Source organism: Hemibagrus wyckioides, linkage group LG09, assembly GCF_019097595.1.
Source record: "Hemibagrus wyckioides isolate EC202008001 linkage group LG09, SWU_Hwy_1.0, whole genome shotgun sequence".
Classification (NCBI taxonomy): domain Eukaryota; kingdom Metazoa; phylum Chordata; class Actinopteri; order Siluriformes; family Bagridae; genus Hemibagrus; species Hemibagrus wyckioides.
This window is the reverse complement of record NC_080718.1, coordinates 8,032,186-8,059,901: the sequence shown is the minus strand read 5'-3', so window position 1 is coordinate 8,059,901 and position 27,716 is coordinate 8,032,186. Positions and strand designations below refer to the sequence as shown.

The 27,716-nt window shown below is 40.6% G+C and overlaps 2 protein-coding genes across 4 annotated transcripts in view; both read left to right on the top strand.

The window, feature by feature from the left end:
• The window catches only part of LOC131359748 (ankyrin-3-like), an 89,488-nt gene extending 82,284 nt beyond the window's left edge, over window positions 1-7,204 (top strand). The window contains exons 15-19 of one of the 3 annotated variants that reach the window (XM_058399831.1): window positions 1,223-1,297; window positions 1,914-2,045; window positions 2,201-2,281; window positions 5,772-5,821; window positions 7,079-7,204. In XM_058399831.1, coding sequence (XP_058255814.1) covers window positions 1,223-1,297; window positions 1,914-2,045; window positions 2,201-2,281; window positions 5,772-5,800 — 317 coding nt within the window. In that variant the 3' untranslated portion in view covers window positions 5,801-5,821; window positions 7,079-7,204. Of the gene's footprint in view, window positions 1-1,222; window positions 1,298-1,913; window positions 2,046-2,200; window positions 2,350-5,771; window positions 5,822-7,078 lie in introns of those variants that run through there. The other 2 variants (XM_058399829.1, XM_058399830.1) reach the window with 2 other exon arrangements.
• A 163-nt stretch (window positions 7,205-7,367) lies between these two features.
• Window positions 7,368-27,323, top strand: LOC131359750 (uncharacterized). The gene is made up of 4 exons (XM_058399835.1): window positions 7,368-7,476; window positions 8,868-9,117; window positions 9,370-9,547; window positions 25,663-27,323. Exons 1-4 carry the CDS (start codon window positions 7,380-7,382, stop codon window positions 25,756-25,758), a joined length of 621 nt encoding a protein of 206 aa, XP_058255818.1. The 5' UTR covers window positions 7,368-7,379; the 3' UTR covers window positions 25,759-27,323.
• Window positions 27,324-27,716: the final 393 nt, after the last annotated feature.

Genomic DNA, 27,716 nt, shown 5'->3' with positions numbered 1-27,716 from the left:
AGACAGAAGCAGAGCAGCCAGAAGAGAAGAGAAGCTCATCACTAACACCATATTGGACCCCTCCCAGTCCTAGCCTTCCATCTCTGATGGGTCCTCCTCAAATCTATAAGGTCAAAGGTCACAAGGTCTGCTGGCAGTGAGAGAAGGAAAACTAGTAAGATAGGAAGGGAAGGGAAGGGAAGAAGGGCAATGGGGGCACAGGGGTTTGCAGGTTCTTGCCCATCGTAGAGATCAATCCTAGTTTGTAGAACTTTATAAAATACTTCACTTAACGTTTAGTTGCATGAGGCATTGTGATTGACCAGCTTGCCTGTGGTGAGAGCAGTAGTTGTCATTCTTGTCATCCTTTTCTGTATTATTTGAGTCTACTGTATTTGTCAAATCCCATGTTTTCTCTCTCTCTCCACCTGTATAGGTTGGTATAGCATGTTAGTGGGGAGGGGGTCCACTCCACAGTCAGTTTGTAACAATAGCAGAAATTTGACCAGTATTTACTTTTTACTATCAGTAGGATGCTTGAGTTCCTGCATACTTAAGTATTCATCTTAAGAATCACTTTATTAATTTATAAAAAAAAAAAAAAATACATGGCTTTGTTTTAATTTATAGTATGTTATAAAGTCAAAATTTTTTTGTGCATAGATTCTCTGAAGTATATATGCAAATGTTTTAATAGTCTGGCATATTTGCATCTGTCGTGTGCAGTTCAATTTCTTTTCAAATTTAAATTTTCAGCCTTAGTATTACGTTCCTGTACCACTTGTACCCAATTGAAATAACAGATTTCTGATCATCTAATGGAACGTTACAACATCTAAACACATGATTGTCCTAAAACACACTAATGAGACAGCAATAAAGCACAAGCAAAGGTATTTATTCTAACTAGAATATCTATTAAGATATTCACAAGACCACAAACAATATGCCATTAATGATTAACTAATGATGATGTCATCATGTTGTGGTGAGTAATTCCTAATGTTTGTATAATGTATTTACATATTTGCTGGATAACCTTTAGCAGGGACAAACAATAAAATAAAATTGTATTAAAAGAAATGCTCATTTCCATTTTAATATATTTAAAAAAGCAATGTTTAGCCAGAGGCAGCAAAGGTTGCAAATAATTGTATCTCTTTAGGTTTCAATGATTTGATTGATTATTTCTAAACTATTCTTGTTTTCATCAACAAAGTTTGTTAAATTTTCTGTTTCCCAGGTCCACAGAGCCCATGTGAGAGAACAGACATTCGCACGGCTATTGTGGCTGATCATCTGGGGCTTAGCTGGACTGGTGAGACTCCATAGAATGTTTTTTCTTAAAAAAGTATCTTGTATCATCGTCCTTAACCATATAACTTTTATTCAGGCATTGTAACAATGTATATGTATAATCCTAGGTATTGCTAAATTCAGTAACCAGCTTCTTATTAAAGGAACAAATAATAGAAAATAGCTATGAAGGCAGGATAGAGGGCAAAGTACCATCTAAAATTTCAAAGGTTTTGGTATCCAAATATTCTAATCCCATGCTTTGTGACTTATGGATAGTTAGAGGGGATTAAATATTAGAATATTAGAAAGGGAATTAGAATATTTAGAATGAATTTAGGACCTTAGGTGGTATCATGTCTTCTGTCATGTCTATATATGGCTTTATAGTGCACTGTTACATATTTGATATAGAAATCAACATTACTGACTAGCGAAAGATGAGTGTTATTTTGCATGCAGCTTTATTTCATCTCTTTTGGTAAATAGTATATCTTTATGGTGCTTATGGAATTTTCCCTAAGAAAAAAGGGAACATTTTGGGAGCTGTGCAGGTCTACTTAGTTAGTTTGAGCAGTAAGACCTGTATTTTGCAATGTTAGTGTAGCATGTAGTAATGTGTGTGTGATCTGATGCAGAGTTGGCCCGAGAAATGAATTTCTCAGTGGAAGAGATTAATCACATCCGTATGGAAAACCCCAACTCCCTCACTGCCCAGAGTTTCATGCTTTTGAAGAAGTGGGTGACCAGAGATGGAAAAAATGCAACCAGTGAGAATGCCTCCCTTTCTTTCCCTCTCTGTTTCAGGGATACACATTTTTTATTCTAAATTTTAGCACATAGTAGATATTGTTTATTTAATGCAAGTGCTGATCATGTATTTTGTCGAAAAAAATGTATCCTAGATTTTGCCCTTTTTCCCTAGCGGATGCTCTGTCTGCGGTGTTGACCAAAGTGAACCGGATGGACATTGTGACTCTACTGGAAGGGCCCATATTTGACTATGGTAACATTTCAGGCACCAGAAGTTTTGCAGATGATAGCGCTGTGGAGAAAGCAGATGGTAAAATTTAGATTCCACCCCACACCCGTTCTTCATTTATTATTTATTTTAAACCGCTTTTTACAAGGCTCCTAGTATTGTCCAAAAAGGTGAGCCTGTCGCTGTAATTATTTTTGAGATATATGGTTTTCATGTTTTTTTGACACCATCTTGGATTCTAAGCCTGCAACACTTGAAAAGAGAATGGATTAATGATTACTTTAGTCATTTTGATATAGCAATTGCTCAGACCTAAATAACCAGGTGCTGTGTGTGTGCTCAAAGGTAGTTTTCTGCAAACAGTTTACTGAACACATTTGCTCTGACTTAATTTAAAAAAAAAAAACTTTTTATGCAGTAAGATTTGTTTTTGTTGAGCACTTTATGCATTGGTCTGGATCAGAACATACATTTGATGGTTGTGTAGGAGGAAGCAGTCTCTGCATGATCCTTCCATTTTGCACACAATTTTCTACTTCTAGGAAAACACAAATTTGTTGTGTGGTGCTACTCTTATTATTATTTCCTGTAATCTAGTGCTAGTGTTTTTATGAGCACAAAGCAAAAATGAGTTGTAACACAGATTTCTGTGGCATAGATTCTTGTGGCATCTTGGCGCTATGTTTGATTATTTTATCATTGCCAGTGTGCAATCTGAGATTAACTGCATGTCAGAAAATACCCTTTCACTGACTTTTTCCTGCCTTGATTATCCAGTGATGAATCAATAGAGCAAATAAGAGAAATCTTTCTCTTTGCTCAACCTCAATCTTTAACTATTTTGTTCCATGCAATGGACGCCCTTTGATCCAAACTGTCAGCTATCCATCTAATCGTCCATTCATCACATCAAATTATTCATCCAGGCTCTCCCTCCTTATTTCCCCATGGGCCATATTCAGATTACCTTTAATTTAAGAATATTTAATCTCACTGTAAAATGTAATACAATGTAACATAAAATGAAGACCGTCTTCAAAGTGCAAACTGTAAGTTTGTCAGGTCACAGCCCGGTATTGTTACAGTTAGAGGTGAAGGCAGATGGAAGTGCAGAATATTCACATGGTGAAGAAATAATGGTGAACACAACCAAAAACATAAAAGCAAGACACAAGAAAAGACAGTGGTTGGGACAACAACACACACTTTATAATATCAAAAAAAGCAAAACAAAGAAACAGTGAGAAGCAGGAATGTAAATAGTGTTACACTAATAAGACAATACAAAACAGGTGAGCTAAATCAGGAAGGAAAATGGAACAAATCATAGTACAGTTCACAAGGTTGACCTCTTGTATTCTAGTAGGGAAATGTCTGGGGTATTCGTAACACACGACAGCACTTACATTTATATTTGAATTAAATTTCATTTATGTAACCCTTTTAACAAAGTAACACAGCAGCTTTATAAAAATATATATGTTACACTTGCGATTCCAGCCTACAGCACTAGAGTAATTGGTAATGCTATTGATAGAAACTTCATAGTAGATACTGTATTTTGTCATAGTTGCTAATTTCCCAATAACAAAACAAACAATATTTTAAACTAGCCACCTGGTATCTGTAGCAAATCCACTGCTGGAGGTGTTAGCATCTGCTGAAGGCAAACAATCCAGAATCATGAACAAAAAAACTGGCAGCAGTCAGAACACAAAGAGGCAGTAAGCAAACAAACAAATCCAAATGACCATGAAGCAGTGAACAAACAACACATCAAACACAAACAGTCAACACAGAAATTAACACAGTGGAACTGACAATGCTTTACAATATGGCTAGTTGTGAGCATGGTTTAAATGTTGTAAAACCAGAAAGTAAACTATGACACAGAAAGTAAAGTCAGTATTCAAGCGTTGACTCCCTTTGGTGGAAGGATGAGTGGTCCATGGATTGAGATGTTACAATATCCTAAGTATTCACATGTTCCTAATGTTGGGTGAAAAGACATGCATGATCAAAATCAGAGGTACTGAAAAAAAAAGATATTTTAAATTTCTCTGTGATTATTGCTAAATAATAATAATTAAATCTGTTTTTATCTCCAGCCCAATTCCCTTGCTGTGATGGGCTATCGTTATAGTTGTACATTCAACCCGTATATTCTGCTGTCAAGCAAGACAACTGAGTTCTCACTTGAGTTCAGAATACTTGCCACCAGCAGTGTATGGAATGAACCAGCTATCAAAGTGGTCTACTGGCAAGCTTTGAAGCAAGATATTCTCATCAAATTGCATGTCATGAAGAGGGTTCTAAATTACCTGAACTGTTGTAGCATTGATTGACTCTGAACTGTTGTAGTATTGATTGTCTCTGGTGCAGGTAGCAATTTCATTAACCATGTGTTTGTCAAGAAACCTCAGCTCTCAGGTACTCTAGAACCCTCTTCAAGTCCTCAGTGGTGGACCAGATGGATGAGGGACCATAACACATTGCAAGTCCACCACCATGAGGATAGTTCATTTCTGGTCATCATAATCACCAAATATCCCATTATCCTCAGCTTCCCTGGATGCAGACCCAAAATCCCCAGATTTCCTTGGGTCATGAGGAAATCATCAGCTGGTCACACCACTGTCATGCCACAAGTTCTCCAACTCCTTTTTACCTCAGTATCAGTTAAAATCATGAAATTAACTCCAAAGATATTCTGGCAGTGTACTAGGAATTTGCAGAGGTTTTTTTTTTTTAGCAAACTTAAAGCCAGCATCCTACTGCCCATTGCTCTAATGACTGTACCATCAAGCTCATGCCTGAAGCTATGTCCCACAGATTCCATATCTATCAGCTACAGAAAACAAAGCCATGGAAGATTACTCAAACAGGGGTACATTCAAACTTCCCATTCTTATTATCCTCCAATGAATTTGTCTTTGTAGAGAAGAAAGAGAAGAACTTGTGTATTGCTTATAATGTGGGTGGAGGATAATTTGGGTGAGTGGAAGACTCTTTCAGCGCTATCTGTTGCCACTATAATCCTGTGCGATTACATTTTTATTTGTTTAGTGTTTTTAACAATGAACATCATCACAAATCGTCTTCACAGAAATTTGTGAATTCCCGATAAAAATTTATAAATTTATATTGATTGCTTTGGAGATGTTGTGACCTTGTGCTTCATAAGAGGATTGTATATTGGAAGAGAGAAACCCTTAGTTAGTGGAAGTGACCAAGGGTTGTATTGGGGTATTGGGTAAGCTGTCTGATACTGTTATGTCATTTGGGTAAGTTTACATTCCTGGTGGTGAGCATCATCTTGAGCGAGTTGCAATGACTGCTGTTGTCATTATTTATGTCTGCAGTTGCCTCTAATATTTAAGCCTGAACATCTGCAACATCAGCTGCTTTCTCTAAGGGCAATTCTTCTAAGATGGTGCTCAGTGTGGCTGTCTCTACTTGTAGTCTTGCCTGTTCTTTCTTCATTGCAACTCTCTCTCTCTCTGTGCATGTGCAGCTTCATCTTCATCAAGGCACAAACTCTGACTGCTGCACTGTGAAGAGCTGGTATGTCATGAGACATTTTCAGAAATGTGTTCCTGTCCCTGTCTGTAGTATCAAATGTTATAACAATTGGATGCACTGATTCCTTTCTTCACTGCACTTAGTGTTATGACCATTCAGTGTTATATCCTTCCTTTGTGTATTTTTCCAAGCTGTACATAGTTAGACAGCCAGCCAAACAGTAACATCATAACTGTTTTGTATTGAGAACAGGCAGATGGCATCATGTTGTAACATATAAATAGGAGTGTAACTAGAGAAATAATGAAAATAATTTGTGGTCTCAAAGAATTTACTTTCATAAGATATCTCTTGGAACACAATCAGGACTGCAGACTGGGACCGCATGCCTCAGTGCACTGAGAAGAAACTGTGCATTTTTAACACTGATTGCAGCATGAGAGCTTCTTCAATATACCTATGTACATTTAAAGCTATTACCAGTAGAAAGCTCACAACTAATCAGTGGGGCAGAACAGCTGTATTAAGCAGGGTATGGCACTACACTACACACTACACTTTGATTTTTTTTTTAAAAAATATTTAAATATTAAATTGTTTTGTTTAAATTTGTTTGGTAATAATTGACTGAGCATGCTGGGTTGGGGATGTGGTTCTGAAAGATAATAGGCATGTTTTGTCAAGAATTTTTTTTTTTTTTTTAAATTTTCACTAAGTGTATTGTTAACCAGTTTGTTTAAAATTAGCATTAACTTACAAAATGTTTACAGTTAGCATTATGTTGCCTAATTATAGGCTGCTCTGCATAGGTATTAGTGTGATTTTTACATTGTAAAAAGCTTCTAACTTCAATCATCATATAAAAAAAAATCAGATTGCTGTCAAATGAATTATAATCCTGCATTTTATTTTCACTGCTTGTAATTTCAAAATGTACATGGATATATGGACATCATGGATATGTGATATTGAATTCTCCGGACTGTTTTCATGCCAGGAGTTTTTTGTAGAGAGTCTTAACTATTCAGTTTGGCTGTGTATCATGAGTTTGTGCCCATGATAGCCTCAGATTCTTGCTCTTGGTAGACTGGAGTCGTACCTGCAAGGTTACATTTTTTGTGCATTCTGAGATGCTTTCATGCTCAGTTGTAAAAAGTGATTATATATGAGTTACTATGTCCTTCCTGGCAGATCAGACCAATCTGCCTATTTTCCTCTGACTGCTCTTATCAACATTTTCACACACAGTTGTCACTCACACAATTTTTTTTTCTTTTTACCATTCTGTGTAAACTCTAGAGACTGTCCCAGGGGATCAGCAGAAAAATACCCAAACCACCACAACCATGCTTCAGTTAAAGTCACATAAATCATATTTTCCCTATTCATATATTTGATACAAATATTAACTGAACTCTGGACCTGCATCTGCAACATTTTATGCATTGTGCTGTTGCCACATGTTTGGCTGATTGAATACCTGCATAAATAAGCAGGTGACAGGTGTTCCTTTTCAAGTGAACTATATAAACTAATCAGCCATAAAATGAAAACCAGCTGCAATGTGTAGGTAGGTGGTATAGGTCAAAGAAGCATCCACATGAGTGCCAGGACCCAATGTGTCCCAGCAGAACATTGCTCAAAGCATCACACTACCCTTCTTTCCAGAATGCATCCTGGTGCCATCTCGTCCCCAGGTTAGTGATGCACACACACACCTGGCTGCCTATGTGATGTAAAAGAAAATGTTATCTCTTCTTCAATTGCTTCATAGTCCAGTTCTGATGCTCATATGGGTACTCTGACCAGACTGCAGCTTCAGCCCCATACACAGCAAGCTCAGGTGCACTGGGTATTCTAAGACCTTTGTAACATAGCAACACACACACACACACACACACACACACAATCAGATATCAGAGTTGATATTTGATGAACTCACTGTTTCTCAGTTTAAAAACTCTACATAGTATATACTTACAAATAAATAATTATAGGTGATAACCCTCAGCCAGTGATGTAGATGGCATGGCAAGGCTTTATTTCTCACATTTCTCACACAAATCTCCAGTTTTCTCTTCTATATGTTTTAATATGTGCTCTTAACTTTGGGCATCATCATGCTTCACCTGTTTTCCAGCACCACCCCACTCTGCATTCTCCTATTGTTCTTTGTACCCTAACCACCTTATTCATACGATTAAGTCACCTCTCTATGGTTTAATTTGTGCTATTCTCCCAGTATTTACTACCTACTCTATTTACTACTATAATTTACTACTTCACTTTCTTCCTTCAATACCATATTATTTAACACTCTGGGTTCCATTATGCAGAGTGAAAGAAGATATAAAAGAAGATATGAAAGGAGAAATATGGAAGAAAATCAAAGACAGCACAATGCTTTCTCTTTGTATATGTGACATCTAGCGGTTAGCCATAGCACCTGACAAAGGATTCACCTGGAAACTACACTTTGCTGCTTTTTTTTTTTTTTTTTTTTTTAGCTAAAGCAAAAGTCTGATCAACTGCAAATAAAACATCCAATCACTGAAGGAAAATGGATGCCAAATGTTAAATGCACTGCTGTTTCTGGTAATGGTTATTTGCACTTTGTGCCAACATTAACTAAGTGAACTATGACTTGTGAATTCAAGTGCCTTTTTGTTTGGTTTTGTGAGACAACAGAAACCCAGTACATGGGATTGTGGTCTCTATGATCAGTAAGAGCAAACCTCTTGGCTACAAAAAGATCATTTTTTTCACTATGTTTCAGTATGATTATGTAAGTCTGTGATCACTGATAATCCATTTTATTCCATAAAATTCCATAGTGAATTCAAAGTAAACATACATGGCATCATGAAATACCTCTGTCACCTAAGATTTTCTTCTTGTTGCCACATTTGTCTTAACTCCCCTTAAAACATCCCCTACAACCAAGGCAAAAATACATCCAAAAATAAAAAATGAAGGCTGTGTTTTCATCTTTTTCATCGTTATAATCATCATTCACTAATCTTAACCCAAAAGTTGCCTTGAACTCCAGGATCATGTTAAAGACCCTTTTTTTCTTCTCTTTGGGCAGCGGTCATGAAGGAGTTTTCTTCTGGAGTAGAGGAAGAGGAGATAAATGAAGAGAGAGGGCAGGAACCAACATGCTGCAGCGAGGAGTGGGATAATAGGGTGAAGCTGAGGGAGAGGGACAGAGTAAGTGACGAAGCGTTAGAAGTGTGTTCCCTCTCTGCTGAGCTTGGTGAGAACTCCAACATCAATGTTAATCCACCCATTGCAGAGCTGGGCCTCAATTCTGATCTTCTGGACCAGCAGGACAACTGGTATAGAAGCAGCACAAAAACATGACATAAATATCAGCAAAACAACATTACTGATCAGTTCAATTGATATAAACAGATGCATATAATAGCTAATGACTCATTTTACCAGTTATCAGTAATTAAGTTAATTAATTTATTAACTTAATTTAATGTCAAAGATCAAATATATCATATTTCATTACACAAGTGAGTATTGAATTTAAATGTGTTTAGATAGAGAAGTTTATTACTCATCATTTTTTAACACTTTAGTCAGAAGAATTCCACCAACTCTATGACATCATCCAGAGGGAATTCTAAGAAATCTGAGCAGAATGGCAAGCAATATTATGCTCCACAACAGAAGACAGCAACATGGGATTCGTCTACTGGGGTAGAAGCAGGGGCAAGGCAAGAGAATGGAAAAATAATACTTGAACATAAAGTGAAGGTGAGATTATAAATTTTTTAGGTTTATAAAATGACTGTATTCTATTGCCACAGTATGCTTCTGGATATTCCTCATTAGAGTTTTACTAGCAGTTTTTTATTCAAGTATTTCAGCTTTTTTTTTTTTAATTGTACTTAAAGCCAAGTATTAATAATTTTTTCTTTCATAAGTCAACACATTGTGGTTTTGGATATACACCAATCTATAAGAACTATATATTGTAAACAAGTTTTAGCATTGTATATGTACAGAATCAGGCTCAGACAAAGAACAAACCATCATAGGTGTTTCACAGGTGTTTTGTCTTTAAGGTAGAACCACCTGGAATAGCACTAGTGACAAAATGACAGGCTTTGTTTTCCATGTAAGTGATGTGTAAGTCCATAGGGACACAGTGAAACATTTGAAAAGTAACATTTGAATAAGAAATTCTCAGTTCTGCATAATAATTTACATATTTGAGTGTATGAACACTCACGCAGACATAGTTGCCGATTTTGCTGCTAGATAGTATATCCTTACATTCTGGTGAATCAGTATCCTGAGGGGTGTCATACCTAGGGAATGCATGTGGCCTTGAAAAGTTTGCTTTAACATAGGCACTACTCCATCAGCAGTTTATAGAGCAAATAAACTAAATTTCACACAAATCACTGCAAAAAGTACCAAAATGAACAAAATTTGGAGACCCGATGTTTTCACAAAAACACTCTGTTTATCTGTGCTAATCTTTCTAGATTTCCAATATTTTATGCAGCAAAGGCATACTGAAAGCTAAGCAGAGATTACCATATCAACTAAATGCTTCAGAACACTATTTATACTGGCTGCATCAATATACATATCTGTTTTATCTGTAACATATTTTCTGGGTGTTCATCCATTATCCTAAACAATATTAGAAAACATATCTAATATTCTCAAATCCTCTGAGTAACCTTGAAAAAAACTATTTGAGGCACTGGTCAGAGACTTCATCACATTTATCGACTCTACTGAAGATGCCATCGTACACCTTCTACACACAGCCCTGAACCATCTTATCAGCAGGAAGGGTAATTATGTTGAAACGATTTTTGTTGATTACAGTTCAGCATTTAACACCATAATGCACTACTGTACAGGTGGGAAGACATATCTCACTCTCCCTCACCCTCAGCAACGGAACCCACCTGGGTTGTGTCCTGAGCCCCATGCTGTACTAGTTGTACAGTCTAATGTAGCCATATTGTCCAATATATTTGTAACGTCCCGTCAGACGTAGGGGTATTAGAATCCATACGCGGATGATGTAAAGGGCCAAAGGCTAAGATCTTGGTCAAGGTCACGGAAAAGATAGAGTCGAAAACCAGAAAGCAATGAAGAGAAAGTCAGAACCAAAACGCTAGTCCAAGAAACGAAGTCAGAAGAAAAACAAGCAAGGTCATACACGAGGAAACGAGACTATAGATAAATCAAGGCTTGGCAGGTAACACAAAGGAAACAATGCTTCGCAATGAAACTAGGATAGCGTGCGGTTTATATAGGTCATAGAACCGGAAGTGAACAGAAACAGTTAATATTCGGGCGACGGCTCCCTCTGGCGTTCAGGCCTCGTGACAGAACCCCCCCGTCTAAGAACACCTCCAGGTGTTCGGTGTCGAGGGCGTCCCCTCGGGCGAGGGGCGGGTCTGTGGGGAAAGTTCTGGTGAAATTCGTCTATGAGAGCGGGGTCCAGGATATCGTTTGCATTGACCCAGCATCGCTCCTCCGGGCTATATCCCTCCCAGTCCACCAAGTATTGGAGGCGGCGGCCCTGACGACGCGAGTTAAGAATGGTGTGGACCCGATAGGCGAGGGAACCGTCAATGTCCAGGGGAGGGGGTGGCTCATGGGCAGAGGGGTCCGCGGTCTGTGGCTCGTGATAGGGCTTGAGCAGGGATACATGAAAGGTGGGTGCGAGGCGGTAGGAGGCGGACAGCTCTAGGCGAAACGAGACGGGATTAACCTGGCGGATGATCTTGAAGGGGCCGATGAACCTGGGGCTGAGCTTACGACATGGCAGCTTGAGTTTCAGGTTGCGCGTGGATAACCAAACCTTTTGACCCACTTGGTAGGTAGGGTGGGGTTGGCGTCGGCGGTTGGCTTGCATCGCCTGTCTACGTATAGCCCGATGAAGGCGAACATGGGCTCGTTCCCAGATCTCCTGGCTTCGCCTGGACCATTCGTCCACCGCGGGGACATCAGAGGGCTCCCCGGACCACGGGAACAGGGGTGGTTGATAGCCAAAAACACGTTGGAAGGGTGTCAGCCCCGTAGAGGAATGGGTGAGGGAGTTCTGAGCGTATTCGGCCCATGGGAGGAATTCACTCCATCGATGCTGTTCCTTGCTGCAGTAAGCCCTCAAGAACCTTCCTAGTCCTTGGTTCAGACGTTCGGCCTGCCCGTTAGATTGGGGGTGGTATCCTGAGCTCAGACTGACCTTGATTCTCAGTTGCTTGCAGAACTCCTGCCAGACCCTGGAGGTAAACTGTGGCCCCCGATCCGATACAATGTCCTCGGGGAGCCCAATCTAGCGCTCTACCAGTTAGTAAGGATAATATGAACGTGCACCTGGTTCTTTCGTCGTGGTAAGCCTCAGGTTGGTGAGCGAAATAGTTATCACACTGACGAAGAAAACCTCGGCAACGATCGGCAGATCCGTCAAACTTCTCAGGAAGGGCAAAACGAGGAAGTTCGCGGCGGGTGTCATGCGCTGGCGCGGCGGCGGCTGCCTGATCCAGTGGCTGCTGCTGGAGCTGGTGGTTAGCTGCCCTCAGCGCGTCGACCTCCGCCTGGTAAGCTTGAATAAGGACGCGCTGCCGCCACAGTGCCGCTTGCATATCCGCTGGACTCATTTCTGGCGAAGCATTCTGTAACGTCCCGTCAGACGTAGGAGTATTAGAATCCATACGCGGATGATGTAAAGGGCCAAAGGCTAAGATCTTGGTCGAGGTCACGGAAAAGATAGAGTCGAAAACCAGAAAGCAATGAAGAGAAAGTCAGAACCAAAACGCTAGTCCAAGAAACGAAGTCAGAAGAAAAACGAGCAAGGTCATACACGAGGAAACGAGACTATAGATAAATCAAGGCTTGGCAGGTAACACAAAGGAAACAATGCTTCGCAATGAAACTAGGATAGCGTGCGGTTTATATAGGTCATAGAACCGGAAGTGAACAGAAACAGTTAATATTCGGGTGACGGCTCCCTCTGGCGTTCAGGCCTTGTGACAATATTGACCACTATTGTCAAGTTGTTGATGACACTGTTGTAGTGGACTTGTGTAGGGACTACCTGAAGGACATTACAGGTCTGGAGAACTGGTGCCAGGAGAACAACCTCTTCCTGAACATCAGCAAGGCAAAGAAGTTGACAGTGTCCTTCATCATGAAGAAGGACAGAGCTACCAACACCTGTGTGTAATGTAGCTTTGGTAGGCTGTTAGGACCAGCAGCTCTTTGGCAGCAGTTGTGGCGGTTGCACTGATCCTGAAGGAGTTTTGATGTGCTGATATTGCATTGTGGAAACTCCTGGGTGGTCCAAAGAGAGTATATGAGGGAGGGGAGCAGAAGTGGTTGAGAGGTAAGGGGATTTTATTTGCACTGAAACTGTTGTTGAAGTGCACTGCTGGGTTTTTGGCTGGAGTTGGTCTTGGTGTGGTGTGCTTCTGGTTAGCATTTAGCTTGGGTAGGGGTTAGGTGGTAGTGAAGAAGGTAGAGAAAGAAAAGAAAACATAAACAAACTTCATGAGATATTATGAGGGGTTTGCTGAAGGACAAAATCTTGTCGATGTTAAACCATATGCTTCATAGAAGAAATAGTTGGTGGCAAGATGTGAAGGAAAATCTCTAGCCACATGCCGAGGCCAAGCCTGGGAGTTTAGTCGGAATAATAAAGGGTTACATTGATTGAGAAATGTGGCAGGTAGGCCACAGTCCTGAAATCTAGAGAACCAGTCAGCATGAGAGTTGAACTGGACATTATAACTGGACATAGTTTAATTAGAACTCTGTTTTATTTCTATTTTTATTCTACATTCATGACACAGACAGTCAAAAAGCATTTCACTGTGAATGGTTGTGTATGGGACAAATAAAAATAAAATTTTTAATTTATTACATCTAAACCACTCCGGCCTAAACTGGGAGCTGAAAGGATTTGCCATGGTATCTGACTATTTCTATTTACGCCATGTATATAAACATTTAAAAGGTTCCTTTTTTCCTTTTTCCTGTGTTACATCCAGTGGCATATTCTTTATTGTTATAGTCTGTCAGAAGAGTTCTCTTGTACTCTTGTATTAGTGGGGGGTTTTTTCCTCTCTCTCTGTTTCCTCTCTGGATCTTGCTACACAGTCTGACAGCTAATTGATTGCCCTCAGCTGTGCCTGTTTACCTGTCAAGAGTGAGGCAGTATAAAGCCAAGAAGAAATGCCAAAAAAAAAACACTTTCCACCAAGAGGTTTCTCTAGGGTGTTGTTTTTATCCTGTCTGTGCCTGTTGTCGCAGTTCATATTCTGGTTGTTGAACATGTTATCTGCTTAATAATTTTTACTCTGTTGTATTGTATTGGGTGTGTGGGATTGCTGTGTCTTCAACGTTTACACTTATGGTAGTTGGAGGTTGTGTGTAGGCTAACATTACCATTTACATTTATCTGTCCTTTCTATTCTTTTTTTGTTTTTGTTTTTTTAACAGTTGTAGTATCCAGCCTATTAGCCACATTAATTTTTGTTTATTTGGAAGTTGTAGGGAGGTAGGCAACATTTTCGTTTAACTGTTTCCTCTTGGTTTGTGGTCAGAAAGGGTGTTAGTAATGGAAATGGTTGTTTCTTTTCATGGTTTTTGTTTTCTTTTTGCTTTCCCTTTATTTATTTAAAGTATCTTGTCCTTGTTCCATGAGCTGTAAATAAAAAGATACTTTGTGTTGCTGTGGCAGGGCAGGACAAGCGCTCTTTAAAACCTTTATTTTTGTTGTATCCACTCCAACACAGTCATGCAGGACGTAAGAAATTGGGAGCTCGCCCATTTGTTCATCTATTTCATGGAAGGTGGTAGCTTGTTTCTTTTTGATAAATTGAGACTGATAATTTGTGGTTATATTTATATATAGTTTCTTGGCAGCTTTGAACTTGTGGGTGAGGAAGTGTACATGTTATAATTGTTGAGTATGGAATTTGCTTTGCACATAGCTTATTTCCTTTCCTATTGAGTGTCCCAATAAGAGTGGATTTTGCCAAGACACCTTCTTGGTGATAGTTTGAAGAAGAATTCCCCCCTGACTGACGATCATTATAGTTTTTTCCCCACAAACTGTGACTTTGTTTATAGGCTTTGATGCTATATGCATTTTTTTTTTCATAGAAGAACTCATGTGTCTCACTTGACTTAAAGTTAATAAGGAGGTTAACGGAGAGAAAATGGTTTACTCTAGTTCCTTAGAAAGGACTACCTAATGAGCAAATATTGCATGCCGAAATATAAACACCAAGGCTTAAATACGTAAATTAATCTCAGGTGATTTAAAAAGAGGTGAAAATTAATATCTAATATCTTTACAATCTTTTTATTCTCTACACAAATATACACACTTGCAGTGTATTGTGCACCCTATTTACTGGTCATTTCACAGGGGCCACTCTGTTGTCGATAGCAAATATATTTTTTAAACTAGTCTTTTTTGTCTGTGTGTGTAGGGGGGGCAGGGAGAAGTGACTATGATGAGAAAGAAGGTAGAAGAATAAGCTTCATGCTTAGAAGCTTGGCATGAGAAGGTAATTTTTTAGCTATTTTGTATTTTGCAAAAAAATGTTAAATGTGGATGTATTGTATATGATTTAGCTGTAATTATTTACCTTACATTCTATATGTATTTGGGGGCATTATCTGTATCTGTTTACTGCTCAGACTATTTGTTATTACTATTATTACAGGAAGTATTATATTTTAGCATTCATATTTAAACCATAAGTGGGTGTGCTCTACACCTAATGCTTTTTTAGGTTATTACTATGCATTGCAGACTCTGGAAAAGCTGAAATATGTTTGGTTCAGGAGTTGTTATTTTTTTATTATAGTTGGTTAATGCAAATTATAATAACAAATAGTAACTCCTGAACCAAACGAATAGCAAAACTTTTGGGATTCTAATGTGACCATCTAAAGTAAGCAAATAAGTAAGCTAAGCAAATTTATGTCTTTGTCACATTTTAAAAGGTAAGAAATAATGGACTCATTTATCAGAATTTAGTATGACATTGAGACACATTGGTTGGAATTTCTTTAAATTGTTAGAAGAGTTTCTTTTAAGACGAAATAAAGAACAATCATTTAAGAATGGTAAAAGAAAAAAACAACAACATGCATAAGTTATGTTATGAGAGCTCAGTTAAGATATAGTGCCGTGTTCAGTGCAGAGTGTTTGACATAACCAGAAAGGGCCCGAACCAGGCATAATAGTTTCTCCTGCCCTACGCATTCGTCAAGTGGAACACAAAAGGCATGCAAAATGACCAGGGACTTGAAGGTGGCTTCTGGTAAATCCTACAGGACAACTGAGAGGTCCCAGGAGGGAATCCATGGTCTATAGAAAGGCCTCAGCTGTCTGGCTCCATGCAGGAAGCGCGAGAGCAAAGGGTGCCTCCCAAAGGAGGTATGGTTTCTATGACATCCTCTGAGAGACCGGAGTCTAAGTTGGTTCTGCTCTGGGGCCAAACCCAAAGACTCCATGTTTCCAGCTGGGGTTTAATGATGCCCCCTTGTGTCTGTGAAAGGAGGTCCTTCCTGATGGGAATCTCCCATAGAGTGCCATCCAAGAAGGTAATTAGGTCATGCCTGTACCATGCCTGTGCCATGCCATCCAGCCTTAGAGGAGCTGGAGGAGTGGGGGCAAACCAGAGACGACGGTGGGTCAACAATTTGAAGGTGAACAAGTCCACTTCCACTCAACCCAATCTCTGCCAAATGCACTCCACCACCTGCAGGTAAAGTCTCCATTCTCCAGGCCTCAGCCCCTGCCTTGGCACATGGCCTGAGGTCAGGTTGCAGTTGTCTAGCTTAGAATGGGGAAAGCTAGCCTGCTCTTTAGGCCAATCTATGCTAAGCTTAGCTACTGTATGAGTGACTAACTCCAAAAGCTCTGCAAAGGCAAGAGGCAGAGGAGGCTGTTCAGCCACAACCTGCTCTTTTTTCCCACATCAAGGTCCTCAGAGCCCCATGCAGAGAATATTAGATCTTCATGTGATTCGGAAGAAAGTGCAGCGTGAAATTCTGGATCCAACACGGGAATTTCAGAGACAGTGGAGTGGGCGAGAGAAAGGGGATTATATGTCTCATGCTCCACTTCTGCTAACTCGACCTGCAAACCCCATGAATGGAGTGAATTCGGGTCCTGAGCCACCATAAATAAAGCTAAGGGGAGAGGAAACCTCCCGCAGTGCATGCAGCTAGCATGCAGCCCTCAAGTGCTGACTGCATGTGCTCTACTAACAAACAAAGAGCATGTGTGTGGTCCTCTGTAAGATAGTGGGGGCACAGTGGCACTTACCAAAATGTTTGGTGTGTGTTCCCACAAGCTTCAGACACCGCTTCTGCAATGCACATTCCCATAGTGTCAAGCCTGGATTCAGTGTTGAGTTCCCTCAGAAGAGAGCCACATGATTTTTCCATGTTGTCTCAAGTACACCAGGTTATTGATTTCCTTGGGGCAAAGTCTGTTGTAATGTGCAGTAAGAGAAGGGGAATTTGTGACATGACATTTTAACCACAAATTGTTAATATAATTTCCATCAAGCTCTACTTGATAATCTGTATTGGCATTTATTTGTTTCGCATCTTCGTTTACTACAAACTTTTTTGTTCAAAAGACAGCAAGTGTGAGCTACTCACAACTGAGCTGCCCAAAATTCTCATGAGAAATCAATAACAAATATAAGTACAATCTGCAGTATTTTGCCAATGCAAAATTTCTATTGTACTTTTTTGATGCTAATTTTTATATATATATATATAAATATAATATTATTTATTAATATATATATATATATAAATATGGTCCTCCAGAATGGTTCGGTAGTCCTTGGCAGTGACGCACCCGTCTAGCACAAGTATTGGGCCTAGGGAATGCATTGCACCCCAAACCATCACTGATCCACCCCCATGCTTCACTCTAGGCATGCAACAGTCTGGGTGGTATGCTTCTTTGGGGCTTCTCCACACCGTAACTCTCCCGGATGTGGGAAAGACAGTGAAGGTGGATATATATATATATATATATATATATATATATATATATATATATATATATATATATATATATATATATATATATATATATATACACACACACACACACACAGGGGTTGGACAATGAAACTGAAACAGTGTTGGAGGTTTCATGGCTAAATTTGACCAGCCTGGTGGCCAATCTTCATTGATTGCACATTCCACCAGTAAAAGCAGAGTGTGAAGGTTTAATTAGCAGAGTAATAGCACAGTTTTGCTTAAAATATTGCAATGCACACATTATGGGTGACATATCAGAGTTCAAAAGAGGACAAACTGTTGGTGCACGTCTCGCTGGCGCATCTGTGACTAAGACAGCAAGTCTTTGTGATGTATCAAGAGCCATGGTATCCAGGGTAATGTCATCATATCACCAAGAAGGATGAACCACATCCAACAGGAGTAACTGTGGACGCAAGAGGAAGCTGTCTGAAAGGGATGTCCGGGTGCTAACCCGGATTGTATCCAAAAAACATAAAACCACAGCTGCCCAACTCACTGCAGAATTAAATGTGCATCTCAATGCTCCTGTTTCCACCAAAACCGTCGGGAGCGCCACAGGGTCAATGTACATGGCCGGGCTGCTATAGCCAAACCTTTGGTCACTCATGCCAATGCCAAACGTCGGTTTCAATGGTGCCAGCAGCGAAAATCTTGGGCTGTGGGCAATGTGAAACATGTATTGTTCTCTGATGAGACACCTTCACTGTCTTTCTCTCATCCGGGAGAGTTACGGTGTGGAGAAGCCCCAAAGAAGCATACCACCCAGACTGTTGCATGCCCAGAGTGAAGCATGGGGGTGGATCAGTGATGGTTTGGGGTGCAATAGTGGGGTGCAATGCATTCCCTAGGCCCAATACTTGTGCTAGACGGGTGCGTCACTGCCAAGGACTACCGAACCATTCTGGAGGACCATGTGCACCCAATGGTTCAAACATTGTATCCTGAAGACGGTGCCATGTATCAGGATGATAATTCACCAATACACACAGCAAGACTGGTGAAAGAGTGGCCACTGTGCAGGACTTGTATCTGTCATTCCCAAGACGAATTGATGCTGTATTGGCCGCAAAAGGAGGCCCTACACCATACTAATGAATTATTGTGGTCTAAAACCAGGCATTTCAGTTTCATTGTCCAACCCCTGTGTGTATATATATATATATATATATACACTATATTGCCAAAAGTATTTGCTCACCCATCCAAATAATCAGAATCAGGTGTTCCAATCACTTCCATGGCCACAGGTGTATAAAATCAAGCACCTAGGCATGCAATGTTTTTACAAACATTTGTGAAAGAATGGGTCGCTCTCAGGAGCTCGGTGAATTCCGGCGTGGAACTGTGATAGGATGCCACCTGTGCAACAAATCCAGTTGTAAAATTTCCTCGCTCCTAAATATTCCACAGTCAACTGTCGGCTATATTATAAGAACGTGGAAGTGTTTGGGAACGACAGCAACTCAGCCACGAAGTGGTAGGCCACGTAAACTGACGGAGCGGGGTCAGCGGATGCTGAGGTGCATAGTGTGAAGAGGTCGCCAACTTTCTGCAGAGTCAATCACTACAGACCTCCAAACTTCATGTGGCCTTCAGATTAGCTCAAGAACAGTGCTCAGAGAGCTTCATGGAATGGGTTTCCATGGCCGAGCAGCTGCATCCAAGCCATACATCACCAAGTGCAATGCAAAGCGTCGGATGCAGTGGTGTAAAGCACGCCGCCACTGGACTCTAGAGCAGTGGAGACGCGTTCTCTGGAGTGACGAATCGCGTTTCTCCATCTGGCAATCTGATGGACGAGTCTGGGTTTGGCGGTTGCCAGCAGAATGGTACTTGTCTGACTGCATTGTGCCAAGTGTAAAGTTTGGTGGAGGGGGGATTATGGTTGGGGTTGTTTTTCAGGAGCTGGTCTTGGCTCCTTAGTTCCAGTGAAAGGAACTCTGAATGCTTCAGCATACCAAGACATTTTGGACAATTCCATGCTCCCAACTTTGTGGGAACTTTGGAGCTGGCCCCTTCCTCTTCCAACATGACTGTGCACCAGTGCACAAAGCAACGTCCATAAAGACATGGATGACAGAGTCTGGTGTGGATGAACTTGACTGGCCTGCACAGAGTCCTGACCTCAACCCGATAGAACACCTTTGGGATGAATTAGAGCGGAGACTGAGAGCCAGGCCTTCTCGTCCAACATCAGTGTGTGACCTCACAAATGCGCTTCTGGAAGAATGGTCAAAAATTCCCATAAACACACTCCTAAACCTTGTGGACAGCCTTCCCAGAAGAGTTGAAGCTGTTATAGCTGCAAAGGGTGGACCGACATCATATTGAACCCTATGGATTAGGAATGGGATGTCACTTAAGTTCATATGCGAGTCAAGGCAGGTGAGCGAATACTTTTGGCAATATAGTGTCTGTGTGTGTGTGTATGTGTGTGTGTGTGTGTGTGTGTGTATATATATATATATATATATATATATATATATATATATATATATATATATATATATATATATATATATATATAATATTTTATATATATATATATATACATATATATATATGGAAGCTTCTCTCTCTCCTTCTCTCTCTCTCTCTCTCTGTGCCCCTCTTTGTTTGTTGCTAGATAGAAGGCTGGTGCCTGATCCTTTTGCTCTTCTGGTCTTGCCTTATTTTAACACCACACATCTAGCAGTATTGTAGCACCATTAGCAGTTTACTATTTAAGACTTATTTGGATGTGTGGGTTTACTTGAAGCAAATGAATGAGAATTTGGAATTTTGCCCCCTCTGCTACATGGAAAAACATTTTTTGTATCCAGGCATGTACGGCTGAGAAGAATAGAATAGAATAGAATGCCTTTGTCATCGTACACAATATACAATGAAATAGTAGAGCTTCTGCTTGAGGTGCATAGGTACAAAAAACCCAAATAAATAAAATAAATAGAATAAAATATTGCACTGAAATATTAGTTAGAATATACATGTTGCATTAAGTAGAACATTGCACCGGTAAAATACACATATTACACTGAGTGAAAATTGCCTAATATTTCACTGAGGTAGTAGTGATATTGCACTGGTAGAACTGAGTGGAAAAGTTGTGCTGGGAAGGGGGGTGGAGTTAGTGCATGTGTGTGTTCAGTGTGATTATAGCTCTGGGGAAAAAGCTGTTCTTGAGTCTGTTTGTTCGGGTTTTGATGCACCTGTAGTGCCTACCGGAGGGCAGCAGGTTGAACAGGTGGGTACCAGGGTGCGAATGGATTTTTACAATGTTCTGAGCTCTGTTTAGGCAGTGGGAGTCGTAGAGGTCCTTCAGGGAGGGAAGGGGGCAGCTGATGATCCTCTGCGCAGTGATAATTAATCTCTGTATTCCCTTCTTGTCTGCCTCAGTGCAGCTGCCATACCATACTGATATACAGTATGTCAGTAGGCTCTCCACCACAGAGTGGTAGAAGGTCTCCAGCAGCTTCTCCCTCAGATTGTTGTTCTTCAGTACTCTCAGGAAGTGAAGGCATTGCTGTGCCTTTTTGATGGTTGCTGTGGTGTTGGCAGACCATGTGAGATCTTCAGAGATGATGGTGCCAAGGAATTTAAATGTCTGAACCCTCTCAACACAATCTCCATTGATGTAGAGGGGAGCGGGGTCTGTCCTGTGCCTTCTGAAGTCAAGGATGATTTCCTTTGTTTTGGTGGTGTTCAGTGCCAGGTTGTTAGCTGAACACCACTCCGACAGTCTCAGGATCTCATCCCTATAGGCAGCCTCATCCCCCCCTTGTGATCAGATCCACCACTGTGGTATCATCAGCAAACTTGATGATGGCGTTCTGGTGATGGGCTGGGTGGCAATCGTGTGTGTGTAGAGGGAGTACAGCAATGGACTCGGCACACACCCCTGAGGGGAGCCGATGCTGAGCGTGCAGATGGAGGAGAGGTGAGGACCAAATTTAACAGTCTGAGGGCGGTCTGTCAGGAAGTCTCTGATCCAAGAGCAGGTGAGTGAAGGGAGGCCCAGGTCTATCAGTTTATTGAAGAGGATGTCTGGTTTGATTGTGTTAAATGCTGAGCTGTAATAGATGAAAAGCATCCTCACATAGTTCTCCTGATGTTCCAGATGTCTCAGCGCATTATGAAGAGCTGTGGCTATTGCATCCTCAGTTGATCTGTTTGCTCTGTAGGCAAACTGATGTGCATCAAAGGTGGAGGGGAGGCAGGTCTTCAGGTGCTGTAGGACCAGCCTCTCGAAGCACTTCATGATGACAGGAGTGAGGGCGATGGGACGATCTGTGGCTGGTTTCTTAGGTATGGGGATAATTGTGGATGATTTCAGGCAGGATGGGATTGAGGCTTGTGTCAGGGAAAGGTTGGAGAGCTGGTCGGCACACCCGAGAGCAACTTCCCAGGAATGCCATCAGGGCCAGCAGCTTTCCGTGGGTTCACTGCTCTGAGCACCTGCCTCACTTCGTGCTCCTGGACAGTGAGTGGGGGGGTGCCAGGACCTGGTGTGGGCTGAGGTGGTGTGGCTTTGTGCCACTGTGTTGTGTTGAAGCGAGCAAAAAAGCAGTTCAGCTCCTCTGCCAGTGAGGCTGAGCTGTTCCCAGCTGCATCGCTGCTGCCTCTGAAGTTGGTTAAGTGCTGGAGTCCCTGCTATACCTGTCTTGGGTTGCCGTACGTGAAGTGATCCTCTACCCTCCTTTTGTAATCCCTCTTTGCCTCCTTAATTCCTCTCTTCAGGTTGGCTCTGGAAGCACTGTAAAGAGCTCCATCACCTGACCTAAAGGCCACATTGTGGTCTTTAAGGAGCTTGTGGACTTGTCTAGTCATCCAGGGTTTCTGGTTGGAAAAAACCCCGGATGATTTTATTCACTGTGATGTCCATACAGTACTTGATGTAGGCCAGCACAGCCTCAGTGTGAACAGCCAGGTCGTGATGTTCGAAATCATCCCAGTCAGTGTGTGCAAAACAGTCCTGGAGCTGAGGAAGTGAGTCCTCAGGCCATGTAGTCACAGTCCTTGTGAGTGGAGGTGTTCTCCTTCTGAGAGGGATATATGCTGGAGTAAGGAGCAGAGAGAGATGATCTGACTGGCCAAGGTGAGGGAGAGGGGTGGCTCTATATGCATGTTTGATGTTGGTGTACACATTATCAAGTGTGATTTCCCCTCTGGTCAGGCAATTTACATGCTGGAAGAAGTGTGGGAGTACAGTTTTGAGTTCTGCCTGATTAAAATCTCCTGCTATGACGTGTACGCCATCGGGGTGGGCTTGCTGCTGTTTATTTATGGCATCTAGTAGGAGAGCGAGAGCTATATTAACTTTTAGCATCGGGTGGTATATAAACTGCATCGGGTGGTATATAAACTGCAGTGACAATCACTACTTTTAGCTCTCTTGGTAAAAAGAACGGGCGGCATTTAACAACCATGAACTCTAGGTCTGGAGAGCAGTGGCTGTCTATACTGTTGTTTGACCAGTCATTGTGTATGTATATACACGCACCCCCTCCTCTGCTCTTACCGGAGTCTTTGTTTCTATCCCAGTGGCGGAGAGTGCGGCCAGCTAGCTGCACTGCTGTGTCGGGGATTCACGGGTGAAGCCAGGTCTCAGATATGATCATAATACAGCAGTTGCAGATGTAGCAATCTCTGGTAATATGTAGCTCCAATTCGTTTATTTTGTGAGCCATGGATCTTGCGTTGGTGAGGAACATGCCTGGTAGCGGAGGCTTGTGTGGTTGTTTTCTAAGTCTTGCAAGAAGGCTGGCCTGGCAGCCCCGCTTTTGTTTCCTCTCCCAACGCCGTCTGCGCCATATGCCAGGGCCGACAACAATCCAGGGGGATCCTGGTGGTCTGGCGATGTCCACTGGAATGTTGTGAGTGCGATGAAAGTTGTGTGTGACTGCAATCTTGTGCTGAAATCCAATGTCCAGTAAGTCCTGACGGCTATAATCATGCTTCATAGAAGCAACAGATGAAAAACACAAAAAAACAAAAACAAAAACGCACCAAAATCGAGAGCCAGGAGCTGCTGCATCCGTACGCGCTGCCATCTTGACTAGCAAACAATGGGAAAACAAAGAAGGGAAACGGACAGAATTGATTCCTTCAGGTGGTGGAGCCATTGGAGCAGGATATGATCAGAACAAAGGGGAAAAGGGTGCCCCAGTATTGGAGGATGAGGACACCCACTTGATCTTGATCTTGCTGTGCTTTTAGCTGATGTACAGGTACTAAGCCTGCAGCTGATGTACAGCATGAGGAACACCTCTCCCTCATCACCTGGGACAAAATTGATCAGACCTTTATCCATTCTATCAGCCTCCAGAACAAAAAGAAGAGAACAGTCAGGAGAAATCAACAGCAGGTTAACATAAAACCTCAATCTCAATAAGACAGTGAAACATTGCAGATGAAACGGCGACAAATTGATGAAACACAAATGGAAAAGGATGTTTTTTATCAAGGTATTGGAGACAAGGAAATCTGATGATACCCCCTGTGGAACAAAGACAACCGGGCTTTTTGATAAGGTAAACAGTATGAGTGGCTACACAGAACCACACCTGGAGGAGTCTCAATGTGGTGCTCTATGATGTCCACATTGGAAAATTCCATTTGTCCTTGGGCAACCTGTGCACTCTAGTATGGTGAGTAGTGGTTTCCATGGAGGACCAGAGTGAATTGGGCCGCACATCTGGCCTTCCCCCCAGAGCCATAGGAAACGCCTCTCTCCATGGTTTCAGAAGATTAAGGTGGTTTGTTTGTTCAACTGATCTCCATTTTGACATGTGACATCAAAGGGTCCTTGCCACTTTGCAAGTCATTTTAGGCTTAATGTGTGTAGCAAAATAAGTACTTTATCTTGCAGTGCAAATATATCCTAATATTTTGATTGTTTGGACTGCTTCCCAAACATCTAAGATGTCCCAGTGAATTTGTTGCAGTGATCTGTACAAATATTTGAACGGAGACTCTATGTATGCTTGTGGAACCTCCCATAATGCAAACAACAGAGACTCAAACCACTTACCTCACTTTTGAGTGTCATCATGAACAAACTTACAAATCCTATTTTTAAGCATTTTATTAAACCATGCCATGCGTTTTGGCATGCTGTCAACTAGTTTTTCACATTGCTGTTGGGTAACTTTATACCACTCTTTTTGCAAAAAAGCAAACGGCTCAGCTTTGTTTGTGACCATCCATCTTCCTCTTGACATTCCAGAGGTTTTCAATAGGGTTCAAATCTGGAGATTGGGCAGTGGTCTCTTATGTTCAGTTATGTTCAGTAAATACATACCTTGCTCTATAGGTTTCTAACGCTGGAAGACACAAGCTCCCTGGGTGGTACCATTTGCATTCCACATGCCTCATGACATTGTGGCATATGTTCCTCATGAAATTGTCATGTTATCCTGGTGATATTCATAGCATTGGGAGTTTTAAAAGAATGCTAGTTGTTCATGTAACATTGGTTACAATAAGGGGCCTTCTTGGAATATATAGGCATAATGGGTCTTTAGGGTATTATGCAGTGCCCCTGGTTTTATGATACAGGGTTCATAAAATTGTTACATATATAACTAGTCTTTTAGAGATGTTCTAGAGGAAATGACCAATTCATTCTTACTAACATACTTTTCATAAATGTCTGTTATACAAGTCATTTGATGTACAGTTAAAATGTTTTTATGCACACATTATACATATGTGAATAAATTTGCTATATAAAGTTATATTTCACATAACTTGTTTATAATCTTGTTCTTTAACATGCAAAATATAATCTTAACTGCCCATGCTTGTTGCAGGGATTTTTCCTGCCTGTTCCAGGGGAGGTGGCAGGTCCAGTCAAGATGGATTCAAAAGAAGACAAGCTTTTGCATAATAATATATCTATCTCTTAAATGCACAGTTCTGGGAAAGTCAACCTGAACCATCATTCTTCGCATGAACTTGAAACAATGTACCTTTCTGATGCCTCCCATTTTCTGAGAGAATTGACTTCTTTTTTGGGTTCTGGTACATTTTGTGAACAGCCAAAGGCCCAATCATTTTGTGTTTTTATTGGGGATCCAAAAGACTTCCTCTAACCACAGGGACTTGAAATAAATAATTTTTTCTGTGCTGTTTGTAGCAAAGGGGCTCAACATACAAGCACAATTCTAGTCACCAAACCATGTAACAAAATCTGGTTTTGTGTGTGTACATACCAGAAGGACACATTTTACTTACTTAGTGTTCTTTCCTGTCTGTATTATCCATCACATGAAATCAAGAGGAAACTTCCAGTGCTGTATTCATTTTCAGAGGGAGGGGTGGGGGTTGGGGGCGGAATAAATAATGTATGGGGGAAAAAATCATGGAAAATTCCAGGAAAACGCTTGACAATACCTGAGAACTGCATAAAAAAGTTTGCTTTCAGAAAAAAAAAGAAATGCTTTCAAAGCTTGGTCATACTTCACTTTTTTGTTCAGCAGGTGGGAAAATGCTGTACATAAACAGCGTGTTTGGGGAAAAAAAGCTCATTAAAGTAATTATGTTAAAAGTGAGTTAAATATGAAGGATTCTGGCTGATGCTGCTGATGGTTAATCTCATGTATGAGAAATTCCCCCAGAGTTTTTTTTAATTTTCAGATGGTTATCTTCCTTATTAGTGTGCAATTATATCAGACCTCCAGTGGGTTACTAATGCATGTATTGCAAAAATAATGGACAGAGATATCAATTATTTTCAACATAAAGTATCTAGTGAGTGAAACTTAGTGATTCCTGTTAGAGCAGAGACTGTTGCATTTTTGTACTGTATTGATTGAGAAGATTTTTTTTTTCAATGATTGGGCTTTTCTTGTAGAGCAACTATAAATTACAGTAGCTAGCTGGTCTTTGTAAGTATTGTATCTATATAATTATGGACTTTAATAAGGCAGTGAGGCACACAAAAAAAAAATCAGTCTCCTTGTCCGTAGGCAGGATTTGGTTCAGTTTGCTAAAATGTTTCCACTTTAGTAACCTTTTTACTGTAAAATGCTTTCTAAATGATTGAAGCCATTGAACTACTCTAGCATTTCTCTTTTAGAAACTAGCAGCTTTAATTCTTCTAATGTCTTAAATAATCAAATTGAGAAATAAACTCAAACACATTTTGAAAACCTTTTGTTACATTTTTAAAAAAAATTTTTCCTTCTAATTTATGCAATTATTTTTGCATTTATTCAATGTTACATTTTTTAACTAATTAATGAACATTATTTTTCTTAACTGTTTTCATGGAAATGGTTTTAAAGCTCTCCTTCATATACTGTCACAAAGGCAGCTCTCAGCAGACAAGACAAGACTGTGGCAAGACTTTTTACCATTCCAGAATAACATTCTAATAATATTCCAGTCACTGATGAGCTGCTGGATATTGAATACATATAGGTCCAATCAGCTGCAGAAATGGTAACCTTGTTCAAGATGGGTAACAATATGAAAGCAATATAGTTAGGTTTACTGACTTTAAATAAATATAAATACATATACATATACTGTATATATATATATATATATATATATATATATATATATATATATATATATATATACACTATATTGCCAAAAGTATTCACTCAACCATCCAAATAATCAGAATCAGGTGTTCCAATCACTTCCATGGCCACAGGTGTATAAAATCAAGCACCTAGGCATGCAGACTGTTTTTACAAACATTTGTGAAAGAATGGGTCGCTCTCAGGAGCTCAGTGAATTCCAGCGTGGAACTGTGATAGGATGCCACCTGTGCAACAAATCCAGTCATGAAATTTCCTCGCTCCTAAATATTCCACTGTCAACTGTCAGCTGTATTATAAGAACGTGGAAGTGT